At 41.2% G+C, this 22,422-nt stretch overlaps 1 protein-coding gene across 1 annotated transcript in view; it reads left to right on the top strand.

Moving 5' to 3' along the window:
- Window positions 1-13,823: 13,823 nt before the first annotated feature.
- il1rapl1a (interleukin 1 receptor accessory protein-like 1a) overlaps window positions 13,824-22,422 on the top strand; it is a 119,670-nt gene continuing 111,071 nt past the window's right edge. Inside the window, exon 1 of the mRNA XM_029530297.1 lies at window positions 13,824-13,914. Coding sequence (XP_029386157.1) covers window positions 13,833-13,914 — 82 coding nt within the window. The 5' untranslated portion in view covers window positions 13,824-13,832. The remainder of the gene's footprint in view (window positions 13,915-22,422) is intronic.

Here is a 22,422-nt window from a genome sequence, read left to right as displayed (position 1 = left end):
CACTGATGCTCTTCACCTTCCTCTTTCTTTCATACTCATCATCTTCCCTGGGGACCTTTCTTCAAAAGCCTCACTCCTCTCTCCAGCTATACCTTGACAGCTGTTGACGAGGTAAACAAAGTAAGACCTGTCAAAGTTTCTTTCATAAACCCCGGCCTTTTAATTCACTCCCTCCAAATAGTGCCCTGTCATTTGTTTTTTTTTTTTTTAAAGGTAGAAATTACTTTACTCAATGGTAACAATGCACTTTATGTGTAGTCAGAAAGGCTGAATTTTTCTGCAACGTAACCAGTGTATCAAAATCAACGAGTGAGGGAGATGGACAAGGTTTGCGAAAAGAGAGGAAGAAAGCAAGTAAAAGAAGTGTAGGATCGGAAGGAGGTGGGCTGGGCAGAGTGTAGTGAGAGAGAAAGGCAGAGATGATGGGATTAGGAAATATAATAAACTGAGAGAAGCTTGTTTTCATTTGCTGTACAGCTGGAGCTCTTATTTGCTCCACTGGCTTTGAGTCAGCCTTTTCAAAAGGCAAGAGAAATATTTTAAGGGAAAGACACTGGCACATATGTTTGAGGGGAATCCTCTATTAAAATTAGACTACGTGTGTGAGAAGTTGACTGCTATAAACCCAATGAATCTCCTCCAAAGACAAATAGAACCTGTTGTCAGAATACATACAAGGTAAAGTATGTTTCCATTCAACCAGTGAAGAGATTTACTGCCCACAATAATTATGACTCTGGCCTGTCTGCAGCAAAGAAGGAAGTAGAGTGAATTCGATGTAGGATTACCGAATCTGAAGAAGGTATGAGATGGAAACGAAAGATTGATAAATAAATGTGACATCCTTTATTCCTGAGGGGTTTATTTTAACCATTGCAGCAGTCGTTCCAACCTGGGACGATCCAAGTAGTTTTTTTTTTTAACCCAGATTGTAATGTTTTCTAACCTTTTAGAGATTTAAAAAAAAATATTTATTGAAATCTAGTTAGCCTGTATATGTGTGTCATCATGGTGGACATATATGTCCTGAAGACAATTTCAGTGGTTCAGCAGGTGTCTATATATGTCTGACTCCCTGTGGATTGATTTTGTCCGAGACATTCCATTAAAAACTGCACCTGATGGTCACAAAACTTTACAGGTGTGTAATTCAGATCAATATGAAGGCAGAGTTGGAAAATGACTGCGGTCCAGACAGGGTGGTTAACGCAGTGGGGAAAGGAACCATTGGCCTTCCAATTTATGTAGCTGTCATAACTCGCCACTGATCACATTTGATTCATTGCTATTCACCGTATGGAATCAATAGTCATAACTAAATTATTGCTGGAAACTCATAGGTTGTACCACACCCATATTCAAGTGCTGATATTTTTCATGTTTAGCTCGATTACACACCTGTAAAGTTTCATGGCTGTGGCTTGAACAGTTGTTAAACCAACATATTTCCAAAAACGTTCAGAGATCTAAAGACATATAAACACCTGTCAGAGTCAGCATTCACACACACACACACACATTGAGAGAGAGAGAGAGAGAGAGAGAGAGAGTGAGCTCCCAGTCAAAGTGAAGGTGATAACCAAGTCCGTTAAGAGAGAAAGCATCCGGGACAGTGTTGATTATTTCTCACATGATCATAAATGATAAGGCAAGAAGCTTGAGTAGAATGGACTTGTGACCACATGCTGCCATCGGCCTTTTCATAAAACACTGAGGCTGGACCACACCAGCAGTAATAGAATCATTGTCTCAGCTGTCACTTTACATTGGTTCTGTGAAAGTCTTGCCAGTGTCCCATGGGCGAGTGTGTAAGAAATGAGATATGCACAGTCTCTCTACATATGCTCATTCAGAACACAAAAATGGAAACGAGTCGAGGCCTGCAAAACCGAAAAGACACATTTATCCTCTCGGCCTTTCTGTCTGACACTCAAACACTTAAACACACAAGATTAGTCCTGGATAACTGCCCTGTCTTACAGAATGAAAACTGTACTTTAAAGGTCTCCTTGAATTGCTATTTTCTTTTTCCAAAATCGGTGTGGAAAGTGAATTACCATTGTGTCATTCCTCTGAGACACCGATGTTGAAAGTCTCAGAACTGCCTGTTTCTTGCAAAGGAAGTTGTCAGAATTTTCAAGATCAGATTTGCCCACAACAGTGAAATTGTAAGCCCTGATCTCTCAGTGGACTGTACCACAAAAAAAGAGAGAAATGGTTAGAGAGAGAGGGGGGAGTGACTTTATCTCAGCTTTCTGTTGCTCGGCTTGCCAACTTGTCTATGAAATCCACTCAGATGGCCTCAGCTCAGAGCTATAAAGGAAGAAAGACAAAAACACAGTCGAGGTCATGCGAAAATTGCCAAGGGAGAGAGAGGAGGATAGATAGAGAGACATAGAGACACTGAGAAGGGAGGAAGTGGAGAATGAGGGGTGTTTCTTTTGTTTCCGAAGGCTGAAACACTCTGCCCTGTTATTTTGTCAGCTGCAGCGTTTTGTGCGATGGTGCAATGAGTCTCCGGGGAGCGGGGACTGAAATATTGTCCTGCATCTCTGATGTGGGCGCACACTGTGTTCAGGATGATAGCTGTTAGTGCTACTGGTCAGTAATGAGCAGGTACGAGTCTCAGCCAAATGTTAAGTCTTTAAACATTCATCCACTCGAGTTCGGAGAGAAGTGCGCGCGAACACACACACACACACACACTCACACTCACATGGCAAGAACTTGAGAACAGCAGATGGCTTCCTTGTTAGGGGATGAGCTAAAATCTGATATTCTTGGATATGGAGAGCTCATAATAAACAAGCTCAAACATTTTAACGTGTGTGTATAAATGCTGCTGGATCTGTAAAAGACGAACATGGCTTGTTAGCGTCTCAGTTTGTTGGACTTGTGACATTGCTGTGTGTTTTGTCGAAGGTCAGTGACATCTATGTGTCTGCTCATCTTGCATGTGTGTGTGTGTGCGCACTAATCTGACACGCAGGCCCAGTCAGTCCTGTTCTTGGCTCCAGCAGTGATCTGGCACTTTTCCTAGTCCTGCAGCCCCTGCCATGCCTCCCCTTTCCCCCTCTTTTTCTCTGTCCGTCTCTCCTGCTGCCTCTCCTCCTACTCCTCCCTCCTCCAATCCGTCCTTTCTCCCTCCATCCACACACCAGTGCAGATCAGCCTGCCCAGGCATTGCAGGGTATCAGTTAAAAAAAAAAAAAAAAAGCCAACAGCGAGAGATGGAGATAGTGAGGTGACTAGACTTACACTTTGGCCCTCACGACACACCTCTTCGTTTCTGCCTCTGGTTTTGTTACGCTTTGCTATCATATGACAGTAACATTGTAGTATTGTGTACCAAATTATAATATGCCACACAAAAGATACTGAACACATGCACTATGATGAGATATGGCTATTCACAGGGCAGGATAGCAATCACCAATGTCCTTTTCACATTCCTCAGACAAAACCGTGGATATCCTCACAATAGGGATACACATACACATATATGCACACACATGCACGCACGCACACACACACACACAAACACAATTCAGCCTTACAGTTCTGTTTCTGTTCACACAAATCCACTAATAAGATTCTATCTGAGATAACTGGACTGTTCCCTGCAGGGCATTTTCTTGCCTGAGACCCACAGCAGCTGCACTGTAGAATGGATACAGGTCTGCGAACAATCAATGATCTCGAGTGTGTCTGTATACTCTGGGTTTTAAATAAAATTTCTGAATTGACAGTCGTTTTGGTCCCTAAACTATTAAAGTTTAAACAGCCTCCCTGAATTTAGATGATCCCAAATAGTCTAGTTGGAAAAAAAAAAACAAACAAACAAACAAACCTCGAAACAAAACAGATTGCGTCAGCATATATAAAACTACAGATATGAAAACTGGATTTTCAGTGTCAGGCTACCACTGTTCCTTGACGTCATCTGTGCGAAGAAGAAATCTATACACGTCTATTGTCTATTGTAATGGAGCTGAGTCCTCTGGCGCTTTATTTGTAGGCATCAAGTCCCACCGTGTCACAAACACAAGTGGTTGCTTTAGACAAACAGGTGAGGTTGTCAGGTTTAAACACAGGAGACATCTGAAGGTCGTGGAGATGTACAGGAAGTGCACGGGAGTGAGACGGAGGGTAGGTGTAAATAAGAGCAACAGATAATGAGGAGAGCACATGTTGAATTAAACATCCTCTGATTCCCCCCCTCCCTGCACTCACCCCCTCTTCCCCAGCTAGTGTGTGATATCATCCACTCAATAGGACCTCATCTGTGTAGTAGGGCCTTTATATACCACCCATTGCGTCCTTTGTTTGTGTGTGTGCGTGTGTGTGTGTGTGTGTGTGTGTGCGCGCGCGCCTGTGACTTTTGGTTGGCTGTAGTTATTGTTGTGCAACACCCACAACTTTCTCTCATTGGTTCAGTAGCTGATGGAGCTCATATATCTTTCTCTGCCAAAATTGACAGACTCTCAGGCTCTTTGTAGGCAGCAAACTGTAGCAGGAAGACGTGTCCATCTCCGTGAGAGTGTGTGATACACTGCCGGGTGTGGCCTCGGTTTGGTAAGTTGCTGCTGTGTGTTTGTGGTGACTGTATATCTGGCATGAAAGAAGTAAGTTCTTGCTACCTTTCGGTGCAGCTGAAGTTCTTAGGGACTACAGGTTATTAGATCATTTCACAATGATTCAGTTCCACGCAATTTTACGCACTTAAGTGTGTGAGGTAGGCTAACTTTGTTCAGTGCATTTTTTTTTTTTTTTTGAAGATTTATTAATTTGGTGGAAATAATTCATCATTGAGAGTGAATTAACAGTGACTTTTGGTGAAGTTCAAGTCAGCCATTTGCATTTTTGTGCAACCTTCACAAACACTGCACAGGTGAGGTGAGGTGGAGTTTAAACTCCGCTTTTTGTTTTATTGATTTCAGTGCATTCACACCAAAATGAAAGCTTCAGCAAATAGTTAACATTCTATGTTGTTACCTTAAGACCTGCCCACACTGGCAACAAACAGTCCAGAGCAAGGTGCTGCAATCCAGACAATTGTTTTTATTTTCAGAATAACCTGTGTGGGAAGTGCAATAATGAATCATACGCTACGTGTCAACACCAATGGTTGTATGCCCATTGTAATGTGTTGAATTTGTGTATGACAAAAGATTGTTTTAATGATGATTATTTTAAGATCCACAATCATTACAATAAAAGAATATTGAGAAAAAAAAAAACATATTGGGCTGCAGCCTGATGAAAGAGCTTTATCTTGATACTGTTATAAATGACATGTCTATTTTTGATACACTGGTACCATCAATGCCTGATAATTGAACACTTGCATGCCTTTTTCTCTGCTCTTCATTACTATCTTCTGCAACCATTCTCGCCCTCCTCTTATTTCCACCACTTTCTTCTCTATTTCTCCAGTTCTCTCCACTCCTAACCTGTCCCTAGTCAACCATAGAATCGATTTTTAAACAGGCACGGCTCTGGGGACGGGGCAGAGAACCATTATTGGCCTCATTTAGGCTCCGTTGCAACCATGATGGCTCCTCTAGACAATAGGATGGATTCTGACAGACCAATGCGTAAATGCACATTCCAGCTGAAAACAGCTCAGGCCAGCATTTCTTGTCTTCAGGGAGCTGTGGTTAAAAAAGAAACGCTGTTAGTTCAAGAGGATGGACTTTCCTGCATTTCTATAAACCGGTTACATTGACGCAACCAGCACATTTCACTGCCACAGGCTAGGTAAGAGGGGGATATAGAAAATGCATGGGCTTTTTTCCATGCCATTTACTGCGTGCCCCCTTTACTTTTTCATTGCTTCTGTATTTTTTTTTTTTTTTTTTGCTGTCTGCAACATATGGCAATTTGCTCCCACTGCAAACAGCGGCTGCCGATTTCTCATCAGTGGCATGTGCTCCTCTATAGCAGCTGTGTGTCTGTCAGAAACTTCAGGCGACGTGCACAGCCAATCACAACACTTTTACTCAATCTAGGATTGAAAGGCTTCAGGCAAGCTTCTGCGCTTTATCCCACATATGAGTGCATTATGTGGTGATCAAACGGTACTGATGAAACTTTTGGACTGTGTTATAGAAACCCCAGGACCCACATGTTTCCCTTCAGGCTTACAAATTGTTTTTAATCATGTACTGATGGAGAAACAAAAACTCCAATTTGGAAGTTGACGTTATCCTGAAACACATCTTCAGAGCTGTGTGTTTTGTGGCGTGAGATGGAAAGCTGTGTGACGCAGCAGAGTGCAGAGCCGTAGGAGTGTTACCTTCATTGCTTCAAATCAAAACAGCAACACTTGGCACAGATGAACGGGTTTGTTAAGCTACCACCACTTAGTCTTGTTTCGGTCTCACAAAATGGAAGGTGATTTGAATTAACATGCAAAGATGGAGACATGTTGTGTTGCGTGCAGAAACACTTCCGCAATGAAAGAAGTCTGCAGCCATTACACTGAATACTTGGATGCCCTCTAACAGCAGCTGTCAATACCACACTGCAATTTGGCAAATGAAGGACATTATGTTGTATGTCTGATAAAATAGAAATCAATTTAAACAAATCAATGAGCATTTGTTGCTATTTTTCCTTCACTTAAGTTGATAGAAAATCTGCAACAATACGCCCTTTTGTTGCATGGATACATATTCACGACAAAAGGGCACACAGTCCTCAGTCCTCCACATTTGGGTTGTGGAACCATTTCAAGCTGCTTAAAGGCTGAAAAAGAAAAGCTATCAATACACCATATATGCTTTCATAGACTTGGCCAGTGGTGTCTATATCACTACTGCTGACACTATTAGAAGTAACATTAAAGGTAATCGTATTACATTTACATTGTATCTCCCTTAAACAATATTTTAAAAAAGATTTACAATTTGCATCTTGTCATGAGCTAAATGTAACACAAGCTATCCAAAATCCAAAGCTACACTTCATTAAGATTATTTACCAACCCGGACCATTTTGTATCGCACAGAGTCACGCGTTGTATTGCAGTTTTTCAATAATAATGCAAATAACAATCTGCATTTGCCTTGCTGAAATCATTTACGTTACCATACATTTGGTTCACAGTAAAACAATGTGAATGTGATTGTGATTCAAGTTTAATATATTTGCTGTATTTGTTCAAGTTTAATTGTGTTGTAATGACAGTAGTATATATGTAGCTGTGATATAACTATAGCTTTTATCTATGTTTTGTCATTAAAATCATACATAATACTCTTGTATCAACTTCAACAACCATCAGTTATTATACTGTAGGACTTGGTGTTTTATATATATATTTTTTTCCTATTTATTGTTGTTATAATGTTACTGTTGTCTCGAGTGCCTCTCGCTGTTATGTGGAGCTGCTAAAAACTGAGTTCCACAGTCAGTGTTGGTGACAATGTTGACAGTGACAGTAAAGGATTCTAATTCTAATCAGGCAAACAATAACAAATTATATCCCAATATAATCTGCAAAATGTACGCAAATTATCACTAAATACAAATGTGCTAAACTGCCTCTTACCCTTTAAGGATGATGGTAAGAGCAGCTTAGCTACAAATGTATATGAAAGTGTTTCTGGGTCTGCGGGTGCTCATGTCTGACAGTGTTCTTAGTCTGTCTGTGTGTCAGTAGTGGTCCGGCTGCCCCCAGTGGGGTGTGTACACTAAATGGGCAAGGAGAGCGTTGGTCACTGCTCTCCATCAAAGGCAGCATTGACTAGAAGCATGAGAGCGTCTCTGCAGCCAGTCATCCTTGGACAGCTGACAGTGGGCTTGGGCACGGGGGACATGGCTGAAAGCGTTCAACAACAACTGGAGGAAAATGCTTCGCTGCCGGTGGAATGTGCCTGAGCCTGGATCTCGCTCACAACAACCCACAAGCTCTGCTCTTCACTGATCTCGAATGGCTTGAGCCTCCGTTCAAGCTCTCTCTGATTAATTATGTACACAGCGTTGCATTTTTATGTGGTCAAATGTGCTCTTCAAGCACACGGACAGTTTCTGTGCATCAGTGTTCTAGGTTAGCAGAGCAACAGGAGTGAGGATTGGTTTAGAACCGTGTGGTAATTAATCTCACTCAGTGAAGAGGGGCATGTTGGGACTGAGGCAGGGCATAGCTCACCGCGCCTTGCTCGTTAACTCTAACCACCTATGGCTGGCCTCTGGAGATTAATGAGGACTGCCCATGTTCAAAAGCGGTCAAATGTGCTTTAAAGAATGCTCACTCGGCCGACCACCAAGCTTATGGTGTTTTACTCTACGGGGGGATTCTCTTGGTACGGCTGCAGCATAATATTCATGGAACCTGACTCAAACTGTGACACATCTGGCAAACACAAGAATGCACACGCATACGCAGATAGCATAGTTGCAGCGTGCCGTGCCGTTTACTAGTAATCCCAGCGTGAATCTCTTTGACACAGTGACACACAGAAACAACTATGACTCACTAGTGTGTGTTCATCTGCGTGTCCGTGCTTTTGGTTTTGTGTTTATGTTACTTTTTTTCATCTATGTCTGCATACTCCCCTGCACATTAGCATAGCTGCAGTTACAGATGGAGGATCAACTACAGTGAAAGTGAAAGAGATGCAGTCGCCTTAATATTTTTGACTGCTTCTCTAATTGCAGTGTTTGACTCCAGCGTACAACATGCACAATGTTATTATTTAGGTCATGCGTCTCTCAGGGGATAGTTTCAAAGGTTAGCTTACTTTGTACAGGCACCGGCTTCTTGAGCATATAAATAATGTATTGGTTCTTGGAATGGAGGATGGCATACATATACTGTACATAAATATTCTCATTTTATGACAGTAGGGCTATAATCTGAATTTAGCTGTAGAATATTCTTCCACCTGCTGAATTCTCATTTAATATTCAGCAGTTATTACTCATGCAACATTGATCAAAAACCACTACGGCTCTTGTCATGTGCGTGTGAGAGAAAGTTTAATTTGTTGGATTTACAGCTGTGTACATGGAGGGTACAGTTGTGGCCTAGTTCTGTGACCCTACTTTGACTCCATCTTCCTTCTTCCACTCTAGCAGGAACAGTGAAGGTACAGATATTTTCTCTGAGCACTCTTAGGAAACATCATCTTTTGATGAATGAAAACTGCATGCAAATAGTGTTGGAGTAATTTAGGTAGGCAGGCTTTTTTTTTTTTTCCCAAAGAAGAGAGTGTTTTACATGTAATGCTGCACTCCACGTTTCAGATGAACTCCTTTTTAAATGCGCATTTCACCGTTGACGTCTCTGGTACTGTCACAGCAGAAAGCTACGAGTGGTAAATGAATGTTGTGCACAAGGTACCTTAAAATTGGATTAAAACCCTAAATAATATGATCAATCATACACAGCTTGCCATGCCAAGATGGCGGAGCTTTCTTTGCGTTTTAAGGTGGCACAACTGCATACTGCAGAGCAAGCAGCCTGTTCTGTAGAGTGACAGAGCTGCAAAGCCAGTGTTTTCAGTGGGGGGTTCTGCTTGTAATTTGTGAATCTGTGTGTCTGCCCACGGAGCAGAGGGAGTGTGCTTGGAACAAATAAAGTGGGGTGATAATTAAATTTTGGAAACATTAGGGGAAGACGGGAAGAGATACAGTCCCATAACAATAGCAGCAGACAGTAAATTCCTCTGCCCCTTTGTCGGGGCGAGCCAGCGGGAAGTGCTGGGCCGTGCCCCTCATTTTGTGGTTAAAAAGCAGCAGGCAAATGGCATGTGTGCTACTGTGATGTGTGCAAGCTTCATGCATCGCTGAAGCGTGGGTATCACGCCATGCTTCTATGTGTGCCTCCTCAGACACACCTGCTCCTGATGCCTCGGAGAAAAAAAACCTTGGCTGTAGTTAATCGCACAAGCAAATCCAGAATGTTGGATCATAATAAGAAGATATGAATGCACTTCTCCCAACAGTTATAGCCCCACATCCTTCTTTTATTCAGTCAGGTTGGCACAGTTTTTGCCATGCCGCCCCTGTAAGGATGTAATGTATTGGTTGTGATCGGATCACAAAGTACTCAATTGTACAGACGGAGATTAGCCTTGAAAGGTTTAAATAGATTCACCAAACCTTTGGTTGGTTTGACTTGGCCTTCGGGAGAAGTGAATCTTAAAGGTGACTACTACATTATTCCAGCACATTGACAAAATGGTGAAGAAATGGAGTGATGGAGATTAGAAAAACAATTTGACTCTCCATTTATCTGTTGCAAATTTGTAACTTCATCTTTTACAAGAACTAAACTGAGGAAGCAGAAAATCCTGCTTCACTGAGCCCACAGACTGATATGTCCATCCGCAAGCAACCTGTTCTGTCGAGTAAACATGGAAGTTATTCTGACCTGCCAGCTCGTCTGACTGTAGCTCTTAGAAGTTGCTTGTTTGAGCTTTGTGTGTGTGTGTGTGTGTGTGTGTGTGCAAAAGGTATATTGTGATTCCCCTCTTCAATATAGTTTCTGTTTCAGTTGAAATGATCACATTTGCATCACCCAGATTTCAAATTTCTCTTAAATCTGAAACACAATGCACACCGATGTTTTGACCTCAAACAAAGGGGGGGCAAATAAATGAATAAACAAACAAACAAACAAACAAAAAAAAAGGCTGGAAACAGAGTACATTCATTTTTTTAAGCTTCAGTGATATGGATAGGGCACTCTAACATATAGATAGTTTTTGTACTGGGAGAACGGAGGGAGCGGAGAGGGGGACGGGGTGTGTTGGTTGCTTGTGGGGGGTCATGTGGAGCGCACAATGCCCCATTGTGAGTTAGGGATGGCAAGCTAGTGATGTCATGACAGGCGGGACCCAAAAGCCACTGAGCTAGCGAAGGCATTGCATGATTGGGACACAGGGAAGGGTCACTGACATTGTTGTATGGAATCAGACTGTGACGGAGACAGCTCTCCGTCCTGCAGCTCCAGAAACACAACCTGCCAATCATCCAGTTATTTTGAGTTAATCATCTCGTGTTGTGTTGTGGCAGAAAGAGGAATCTTTTTTTTTTTTTTTTTTTTTCAGAGCAGCCCTACGAACAATGTAGTCAGACAAAATCCCCCATTATAGAACATGACATACCTTTTCATACTGAAGTCTAACCCTATGTGTGTGTGGACAGGCTTCATCCTGTTTACCAGACCTCTTTGGCAATCTCAGCTTCCACGGAAGGGGGGATACATTTCTCAGATTCTCAGATCTTGAAGTTTTGCCGCGTTGGTTACACAACCCTATGTATGTGTGTGTATTGGTGCACTTCTCTCTTACTCAAAATTCTGGATGTTTCCTTACTTGGGCACTCCAAAATGAAATAATCTTGAGTTTGACACATTTAGTGACACATTTATTTATTTAGGCACAAAACAAAAAAAACAAGACAGTCCATTTTTGTGCGCTGGTCAGAGGAATTGAGGATGCTGATCGAACTTGGGACAAAAGAGGTTTTTTGAATGTTTCCATTTGCCAAAGGAGCTCTGTAGGTCGAATGCAGTTTGTGATATTGGGCACCAAGATTCAATGTCAGGACAAATGCCAACTTTAACCAAAGTCAGCAGAATATTAACAACAGCTGACGTAGATGTTGTTCAGTAGCATCTTCTAAATGTATCGTGTAAACAATATTGTGACGTGAAACTGACATTTTGCTGTGACCTAAATCCATTACAGCCTACTTCTTCTACGGTGTTGTTTAAAGCTATTCAGGTTGGTGTCTGGCTGCAAAGTAATCTCGACAATCTGACGGAAACTATTCTTAAAGCCAGCCTAACATTTGACGGTGTTGTCATTCATAGCCGGCCACTGCAGGAACAGCGATTATAACCTTTGAAATGAGCTGCAGCTCTCCCCCTTACAAACCCACCCTCCAACCCCCCCGGGGCTGATATTGCCGCCACTGAAATAAATCCAAGGGGAAAGGATGTGTTGGATGTTTTTGCCCAAAGACAGGTATGGTTATTGAGATGAGGACTACTCTGACCTTTAAAGCATTTGGACAATTGAGAGCTTTTTTTGTTGGTGATTCATTTATGTGTACCACTAAAATAAACTGACCAAGGGGTAACAGGAACAGCTAAAACACACATTTAGAACTGACCAGATAATCTGCAAATGCCATTCAGATGAACAAAGAGGTGCTAGTCCTTCATCTGTGGCATTTGGGAGAATGTTATTGGCAGAGCGGTGTTTATCGACTGAACGCCGTTTCCAAGTAGAATGTGATTGAAGAGTAGAGAAAGACTTCTTTTGAGAGCGGGCCTCGTGAGTGTCGTGTAAACACACTGAGAGAGGCTCCTTTCATTAGCTATGCTAATCTGGGATGCACGTGACTTGCTGCAGACTCCAGAGTCCCTTTTGGCCCTGACTCGCCTAGTTTCTGCCTCATAAGGCTAAGGTCCTGTCTCACTCTTTCGGGTTCATTGGCTTCATTTCTGTGTGTTATGTTCCTCGTTTCTTATATGTCTGACAATTGATGATCCCGCTCCATTTCCCCTGTTATCTTATATTTTTGGTTGGGTGTCTGGTTCCTCCCACACACACAACAACTTCAGTAGACCTGTGACTTTGACTGTGTCTTCTCATCACATGGAAATGGATCTCTACCAAACTCAGAGAAAAAATGTGACTGGAGAGAAATGTAAAGGTCGATGCCATACTATCAGCGCTAGTGCTCACTAATTAACATGTTACGTCTCCCCTGTTTAATTTGATTAAAACTGATTTGTAAAAATTCCAGTCAGCCATTTTATAAGTGTTCTTCTAATAAACTACTTGCTGGAAGAACATGCTAGGCGACCAGTGCAGCGTGCAGGAGCTGACCAAGAAACTGCCATTTGAATTTGTGAGCTCCTGAGGTGTTGGTAGACGGATTCTCTTGAACAGTGCCAGGTTAGTCGGTTCCAGTCTTTATGTTAAGCTAAGCTAAACAGCCGCTGGCAGTGTTTTCCATGAGAGTGATGCTGATGCTCTGATCCAGCTCCCGGCAAGAAAGTCATTTCCCAAAATCGTGAAATTTTCCTGCTTAGCTGGCAATCATTTCAAACTTTTACCAATTTAGATTTGTTTCTTGTTTCGTGTGTCAAGCTTCTAATACAGGTTGATGTATTTTGATAGAGTATTGTTTTTTTTTTGGGTGTTTTTTTTTTTTTTTGTGTTTTCATTTAACATTAAATTATGGAGCGGCACTGGCTCTATTTCAAAAGCTGGATATTAGGAGGTAATTACTACATGTTAGATTATGTGATTTACTCTGAGAAAATGAGGAGTAGAAAATGAGTCACCTCTATCAATTAATTTGATATATGAGCCGATAAGGGATATGGGTGGGATATTTGCTACATCTCTGTGAGTCACCAGGTCATTTAAATTCCCTTCAAGGTCTTTTTTTTTTTTTTTTTTGATGAAGCTGCCGATTAAAAGTGGTGTTTCTTACACATGCAATTATTTCTTTATTGATTTGTCAGCATCTTAGGGAATGGTTTCTCATGAAATACATCCCACTATGATAACTCCTCTCAATTGCAATCATGAGAGGAAATCATTACACGAAAGATCCCCCAGGGGAATATAGAATATTATGTAAGTGTCAAAGTGTGTGTGTGCTCGTACGCTGTAGTGTTTGTGCCGTTACAAAACATTCCTCCCCGCTGACACTTACTCTTGTCTTGTAGAAACGAGGAGGTACTTGATCTCATGTACAAGCAGTGACTGATCGGCCTCTTTTTTTTTTTTCTCTCTTCTGCCATCCCTCCTCTCAATCTCTCTCCTTTATCTTTTCAGGCTGTGAGGACGGGGGGGAAGATGAGACCTCCCAGCCCTCTTCTGATCCTGCTGTACATCACGCTGTCCAAGAGTGTGAAGGTGGTCTCGAAGCGAGGCTCAGGTATTTCATGCACTGCACCCTCCCACTTCTTCAGTGGATTCGAGCCTAAAGCTTGTATAGGCTGCATGCCCATCAGCGACTCTCTTTTATACACTTGTCAGTGTGTTTTAGTGAGTTCCCTTCTGAACACAGTAGCTCCCACCAACAGCTGCTGTTGTTCTTCATGTTATTTAAGGTCTTCTGGTGAATTTTACTCACACTGTTTAATTGTTTTCATGCCGTTTTTTTGTGAACTTATGTTGGCCCTAAAAGTTAATCGACTTGAACTTATGATGCCGCCGTTGTCATCACTGGATTGTGTTTAGCTAATGAGAAATCTTTAATTATCCTGTAGGCCTCTGGTGCTACTGGAGAACATTGGTTGGTATACCTGTGTCTGCGTTAGAGTGTGTGCTTTAAAAAATGTTGACACAGATGATAGGTAGCTGCAAAGAATGATGCCACTCGAGAATCACTAACAGAGAAAAATAGAAGCACCGCTTGGCAATTAAGCTCTAAGTGTGAGAGAGAAGAGAAATTGAATTGTTGAAAAGATATACAACGTACTTCTTGGAATTAGCTAGACCTGCCTCATTCTAGAGAGAGTGACAGCTACCAAATGATCCAGTTTCTCAGTGAATGGCTCACTAAGGGTTAATGTGAATCTCATTTTGGTTCTAAATGCCAGAAAATTGAACACCAATTGTGAACGAATACAAAGGTCAAGAGATAAAATGGAGAGGAAAAAAATTGAAGGTAGAAACTCTTCATGACAGGAATACAGAGAGATTCAAGGAAGGAGTTCAAACATTGAGGACAAACTGCCATTACAGTGAATAAACAGTATATTTCTATTTTATTTCTATTTTATTTAATATTCACAGATTAGCTGAATGGCCTGTTTGAAAAAGTCACTTTGCTGGTAAAATCATGCAGTATAATACAGTATAATTTTTCAATTTCCATTGATATTTACACAAATCATCTGCCAGTCATAAGACATTGACTCTAATACACTTTTCTTACATATTATTTGCTCAAATATAGGTAAAAAAATGCATAGCAATGGAATGTAACAATAATTCCAAGGTTTGTAATTTATAAATTAACCTTTCTAAACCTATAAAATAAGAAATTCAAATGCATGAGGAAAATCTAAATCTCTGAGCCAATGAAATCATTGGCGAAGTAACACAAAGACATTGTTAACATCTGTTTACAGGCACAAAATAAAAACTGCGTTAAAAAAGTCCAAGCCAACACGAGCCAGCCAGATAAGCATTAGTCCCCCAATATTGTAATATATTCTCTGTACTGAGCAATTCTTCCAATTTCTTTGTGGGACTTTATCATTTCATCCCTTAAAAACATGGCACAGTAAGTTCACAAAGTATATTTGTACCCTCAACTCATGTCTCATAACTGTCTGTAAACCCGTTCCTCTTTTGTGGAACGTTTTTTATCTGTGGAGAATTAATATTCTGATAATGAGAGTTAAATAAAACTGGTTGATGCAACCTTCATAAGTAGAACTGATAACATCCTCCATTTTGTCTCCTTGTTCTCTCAAAGCCTGCTGTGACAGCTTGCTTTAGGCCAGTTTGGCAAATCTGTGCGTTTAAGCTGAGCTGGACATGGGAAATAAAAAAATCCAAAAATCTACTGGTTATTATATTATTTTAGTTACAATTATGTGTGAAAAATGATGTGGGAAAATGGGTCGGTTTTAATGTTAGTGAGAACGGGCTCTTTTCAGAAGGCCATGTGAATGTTTACTCCACTCATTTGTTCTGGTGGAAGGTGTCAGTAAACATAAAAAGAAGGCCCTGTGTTCTAGGTTAGTGTCTAAACATTGCCAATAAGGACAACACTAATTAATATATCAGGCATGCGGTGAGAGCAAACACTGAATATACTACAGTACACTGCTACACACATTCAAATGGCTGAGTGGAAGAAGAGTGTGATGTATTAGTGAGTGTGGTTGTTTCTTTTGTTTTTTGTTTTGGGCTGCTTGTGGACGTCCATATTGAGTCTACCTGAGGGCTGGTTGGTGACTGAATAACTGATCATTCTGCATGAATTATGCATCACATCGAAACAGCTGAGGTGGGAACAATATAGACAGTTTCTTGGTATGTAAATTAACGTCATGGCATTGTGCCTTGCCCCAGCAGAACGGGACAGCACTCAGATGTTTTACAAGTTGTGGTCAACAGTTTTTGATGATGAAGGTCCTGGCAGATTTTTTTTTTGTTCTGCTGTGGTTGAGACTTTGGAGCGGATGCACTGCTGCTCATTCCAGATCACCACAGCTCTGCATTGCTTATTGGTGACCTGTAAAGAAAGGTGTCTGGACACCTCAGAGTCTGATGCATTATCTCAACCTGAGACGATGAGATGGCACTTATGAACTGGACGGCAGGGGTGCTGTTTGTTAGTGAGACGGAGATGTCATGAGTGATGACTCAATCTTTTATTTCACTTCTGACTGTGCTGGCTCATATTCTGTTAAACATCCACTCAACGGTTGATTGCTGTGGCTTTCACAGGTGCTGCCTGACCGCGAGCGTCAAGCTATTTCCAAATTGTAAAAATTCTGATTTGTGACAGTTTGCTGCATTGGTGTTGGAGCTTTGTTTTCTAAGTGAGTGGTTACATGAGCTGTTGACGTGGGTCGGGACATGGGTGGTACAGTCTGCTGTGCCAGAGAATCGGCCACAGTGAAGCTGGATGAATACAGGGGGATAATTGCGTGTTCTGCTCTTGTAAAGCAAACAAAACAATCACTAAACTATTTTTGGCCTTGTGTTTCTTAGCCTCTTTCATAGAAAGGGCAGCCTTTCCCTAATTCCTTGCTGCTTGCGTTCTGTAGATCATCACAGGATGAGAAATGCTCCGAGCTGTAAAGTTGGCTGACTTGCTTTTTATTTTGTGTCTGTTGTTGGACGTTCCTCTGTACAGAAAAAACAGCTTTCTGAACATCACTAATTATCTGTCAATTACTGATGAAGGAAGCAGAAGTTAAAGTTCAAGGTTAAGGCCACCAATAAAATCAGTATTCAGTGAAAATCCTTTTAATCAGTTAAAGGTGAAAAAATATATAATTACGAAATGAATACCATGATAATGAAATAAAAGCTGTTTAGATAGATAAAACATGAATGCATAACAATAATAAAAATAATAATAAGAAGAAGAAATCCAAGAATCCAACGCAAGGTCAAACTCATGTCAGTAAAATCAGTTGTCTACTTTGATCAGGCCCTTGAGATGATTTTTGAAAAGTCAGTTGAACATAATTGATTGAGCAAATTGTGCATTGTGAAAATTTATTGAATCATTCTTACACAACTAAATTACAGAAAATCGAAACAACAATCGAAGCAGCCCTAAAATAAACAATTAGAGAGTTGATTTCTTTTTCAGTTCTTGTATTCTTTATATGTAAATTACTCCACATGTGTGTCTCAGTAGCGGTTCTACGCTCTGGTCTGTGGAGGATTTATATATCGATCAAAGCCAGGAGAGCACATCAGATCAATCAAGGGGCTCCTTTGGGTTTTTCAGTCAAATATCAATAGGAGTAAAGTCAATATTACCCCCCAACAGTGGGGTCAAAAGTGACATAGTGCCACTAGATAGTTTAGCCATTTAATGCCACTTTGAAAGGCTCCTTTGTCTTCGGGTTCCCTGAAAGATTATAAAAGGAGGCATGTGCTGCAATATCAGAGAAGCTTGCAGTCATGCTGGCACCCACTCTGTTTATACAATCCCGTTGTACCTGTTAAGTCCCATGGCATATATTGCTTCTTGCCCCCGCACTAGTTTCTGAGAAAATTGAACAAAATGAAGGTAAGGTGGCTGCATTAATGTGTTAATGATGAAATGTAGTAGTAATGAAAATTAATTGAGTGATAAAGCTGCTGCTGGGTGATTATTTCCAGTTCAAAGGTTTGGAGCATTTATCTTTGTGTTTTTGGGCGATGAAAAAGTTGCTGGTTCCCATGAAATTAACTTCAAATGACCACCTCTGGCGTCTAAGATTGGCCTATGCCACTGTAATCTGTATAGGGTTACTGTTATTGTGGAGTCCAAACCAAGTCAACGGAAGACAAGAAACTTTGAGAAGAAGCAAGAGACCTTTGTTTTGTTCACTGTTGTCACTGGGGCGTTCAGTATCAGATGGGAATACTCTATTGTTTGCGTTGGATTGTGGGAAGAGTAGGGAATTTAAATCCACAACCTTGAGTAGTTACGGTTGAGGGATCAGCTATGAGGGCCTGATTAGGCCTCAAGAGACACTGGATAAAGCAGCTATTCAATTGATTTTCCCTCCCAATGTCCAGACAGCATTCCCAGAGTTTGTAGCACTCCAAAATCCTATAATTATTCAATGAGGAATCAGGCTGGACCTGTGTTATTCACACTAATGAGTTTCCCAAAGGTGTAAGGGCTGTATGTTTCTCCTATTCCTTCATCGTTGGCACTTTTTAATGACCAGTCAAGCCCTGCAGAGTTTGATATTAGTTGGGGTAGATTGTCCTTGGTTTGTCATTGTTGTGTATGTACCCCTCGTATACTTAGACAGTTTCTTTTTTCAAAATGTCGCCGCCTTTAATGTAGGATGAAGTTGTACTATGGTGCTGCAAAATTCTTCAACAAGAAAATGCTGAGGTCTTTCGGAAATGGATTTATCACCCTCTTCATTGCCACATAAGCAGAGACGGGCAGCCACTCATTGATTTAGTCATCAAGTTTACCAAGTTGAGGGGAATCAGTGAGTGTTGCTGGCGACTTAGAAATCTCCTTACAGCCTCCCAGTGGCCTTGTGAGGAGCGTAATGATGAGATGTTTGACGCCTTTAATGCTTAATGGAGGAGACAAACGGACAGTGGGGAAGATGAGCTAATCTGGATGAACTAAAAAATAAGGCATATTGCATGTGGTTGCATTCAAAAACAATTGGTGCAGGTATTTTGAGGCCTCCTACATAGCTGGCACTTTGCTTTGTGCTCTACTCTGTCAATGCAAATCCTGCAGCATTCACCAGCCATCACTGGCATTAACAGAGTTTCTCACTTTGCTTCGCTGCTGTAAGTACAATGATTCCATGCTGTTACATTCAAGAGACAAATATTGAGCATTTCAAAAATATCTAGGCTAAATATAATTTTGAGCCAAGGCCACATAAGGATGGTACATCAGAATAATGAGGTTTTAGATCTTGTACAGTGGACAATAGAATTGACAACTTTTATCTTTTTTAATACATCTTATCAAGGCTGCTTCAAATAAACTGTGCAGATTTTTAATATTGGCACCAAATGGAACTGAAAATGTTTATTTGTCGTGTTTATTTTAACCAGAGACAAAAATCCATCTCCCTGTCCTGCTGGAAACGAAGACAAAAAGACACGTCCCTCTGTGGATTTTTTTTTTTTTTTTTTTTCCAAACTCCTTGTCACAGCTCTGTCCACTGGCCTGGATCAGAGTCTCAGCAGAGATCAGTCAAGAAATGATCACTGTGGGAAGTTTGGGATGAAGTGGCAGTTGTAGACAGTCAACCGAATAAATCACATCTTCTCTATAGATTCGAGCCCTGCGCAGGCAACATTCCCCTCAGTGTTCTCAGACACACCTGCTTTCATCCTAAAGAATATCCCCCACTCAGCTGCACACTTTTTGGGTTGACTCCTGACTGTCTTGCCCAGACAAAGTGTTTGAAAAAGCACTCGGGATCCAATCCATCAGGCTTTGAAAAGTGGACACTTGTGTGTTAAAACCCTGACAGGATGTGTACTAAGTTGGAATGAGAAATAAAGAAGAACTTGCTAGGAGACGACAAGGGACAGAGAATTTCCCAGTAGCCTTGAGTCAAATCTAGTGTCAAAAAGAAGCATGATTGATCTGGATGCTTTCTAAACTGAGGTATCAGACCACCTGTGTATTTAAATGAAACATGCATCTGTGTTTTGTGTTTTTTTGTTGATTCGCTGCATATTTAAATATCAAATAAATGGCATAATATTGTCGGTTTTGACACATATAAAAGTATTTAGTGTTTTAAAAGTGTTTCCAATGTTTTGGGGTGTTTTGGACCATGAACACATCGCGCCCCCTTCACTTCAGGCTGGTGCCAGCGTCTTATATCACCTCTTCTTCCCAGAGGCTTGGCCTCGACTCGCTCTCTTGATTCCTGTTGTTATAACCAGTATTTATTGGTCATTTTGTGCAATTTCATTGTCAACTTAATTGCATGCTACCCCAGCGGGCCACTTGTTGTGTAATTTGGGCCAAATGTGGAAGCATTATGTTCCTCCATAGACCTGGTCAGATCAGAATTTGGCAGAATCTGATTCCTGTCTGATCTTGTTATTATCTGAGGTACCACATTGGAGCTCATTACCACAGTAAGCTGCATTAGCCCAGCACACTCAGTGTCTGACCAAATAGATTCAAATACACCTAGAAACAGTTTTCACTGACTTATACTATCCGCATTCCTGACGTCTCACCTCAGAATCGAGCAGTGATGCAGTTATGCATTTTATAAAATCCACAGAGCTTGGTCGGAAAGCTACACAGTTCCTTGAGTGCTCACCCTTTGCAGAGGGCGAACGCTGTGCCGGGGCGTTCTCTACCTGCCCATCAATCAGTGTCATCTGGTCAGAGGTTGAGTTCAGTGTTTCATCATGAGAATGATCACAGCACCGAGTGAGTGCATTGCCTCTTGGCCCAAACTCACTGCTAGGACATAAACAAACAAACAGCCCTGATTATGAATGGCTCACAGCTGTGCCTCTGCAGCGTCATGGCCTTCACTGCCTCTGCTGTCCCATAAAGAAGCAAAAATTAAAACGCTGCATGAACACTTTGTCCATTTACACGCTCAAAATGTCATGAGAGAGCCAGACAATAGACATTACTAAACACGTCCAAGGCCCGCTGACTGGTCTGTTAGCTGGAATAATGTCTTCTAAACACAGCCTGCAGGGATGAGTGAGCATGCTGCAGTGGAAAAAAAATATTCTGCACTCAGCTCCAATGTGAGAATGGGAGTCCCGCTAGGTCTCACACTCAGCTAAGCAAAGTCACTATCTTAGAGTAAATATAGAGATGCTAAATATTTGAGATGCTTCGATTACCTGTTGGTTATTGACTCTGTATTAAGAGAACAATGTAAAAAAAAAAAAAAAAAAAAAGGAAAGGGTCTCTGCACCAAATGTGAACCTACTTAAACTCTGAAAGCTGACTCTTAACAAAACAAAAAAAAAACTCCAACTTTTTTAATTCTATTTTTTTTTTTTTTTACTGATAACTCAAACTGCACAGCATTATACATGTATGTAAATTCCCCTTTAAGTGGCCCAAAATCATATGCAGTCAGCTCGCTGTCTACATACTGTGATTATGGTACAGTACAGCTCCCCTGTGACCTCAGCAGGAGATGTCAGAAATGTGTGTTGTCTCTCCTTGCAGTATGTGGCTTTGCGACATCCCAACCACGGCCTCTTGCTGTTTCTCTGGGATGAAAAAAATAAATAAATAAATAAATAAAAAATGATACAACCGGCATTCTGGATGACTCTGCAAAGTCCCGCTCCAAATTCCTGATAAGGGCCCGTCATGGATAACTGTAAATCTGACATGGCCTCAAGGCAGCGTGGGGGGATGAGGTCCGTGCCGCTGACGCCTGAATAAGCTCACGATAAGTCTGAGAGCAGGAACACAAAATCCAGCCAGTCAGTCAGTCAGTCAGTCAGGCAGTCAGTTAATTTATTTGTCAAGGCACTCTCCTTTCATTTCACAAATCATATTGCTGCAGTTTCTCTGGCACTCGAAAACTGAAATGTGCCTGCCTATACATTTCCTCTGTCAAGCAGATTGGCTAAATGACATACACAAATAAGATGTAGTGAGACCTTGTCTCTACTTGTCATGCTCGTCGCATACCCTCAAGGCTTCCTAGATGTTTGTATTGAACATTCATTCCTTTCATTTCTAGGGGAGGAATAGAAAGTAATAGATTATTGACAGATCAGCTGCCCACACTGACAACGATACACACTAATGTACGACGGCAGCTAGTCTCAAGTTAAAGCACCGATCGCCCTGAACCTTTCATTTCAGCAGTCTAAAATGATGCTACATGTTCAATAGTAGTCTCAGCCTGCGTCTGCTCCCTCTCTTCAGCTAAACCAGATCCATGTAATGCTCTTTCACAATGATCTGCTTGTCTTTTGTGTCTGTTTTCTTAATGTGAGCCATTAAGCAGGGGTGTCTAACAAAGAATGTATCCATAATAAATAGACATTATGGCTGTCCATATCGGCCCACAAGACATCAATATGGATTCAGGCCAGCTCACAGGAAAACATTTGAACAAAAACAGATTTGTTAGACTGCTTCTTTTTTCTTTTTTTTTTTACCTCTCCAATATACACCCATCACTTTCAATAAGCATATGTGCATGAGGATACATTTACAAAAACACAATGGAGACAAAGGAAATTGATGTATTTTATA

Source organism: Echeneis naucrates, chromosome 21 (assembly GCF_900963305.1).
Source record: "Echeneis naucrates chromosome 21, fEcheNa1.1, whole genome shotgun sequence".
Lineage (NCBI taxonomy): Eukaryota > Metazoa > Chordata > Actinopteri > Carangiformes > Echeneidae > Echeneis > Echeneis naucrates.
This window is presented reverse-complemented; position numbering and strand designations above follow the sequence as displayed.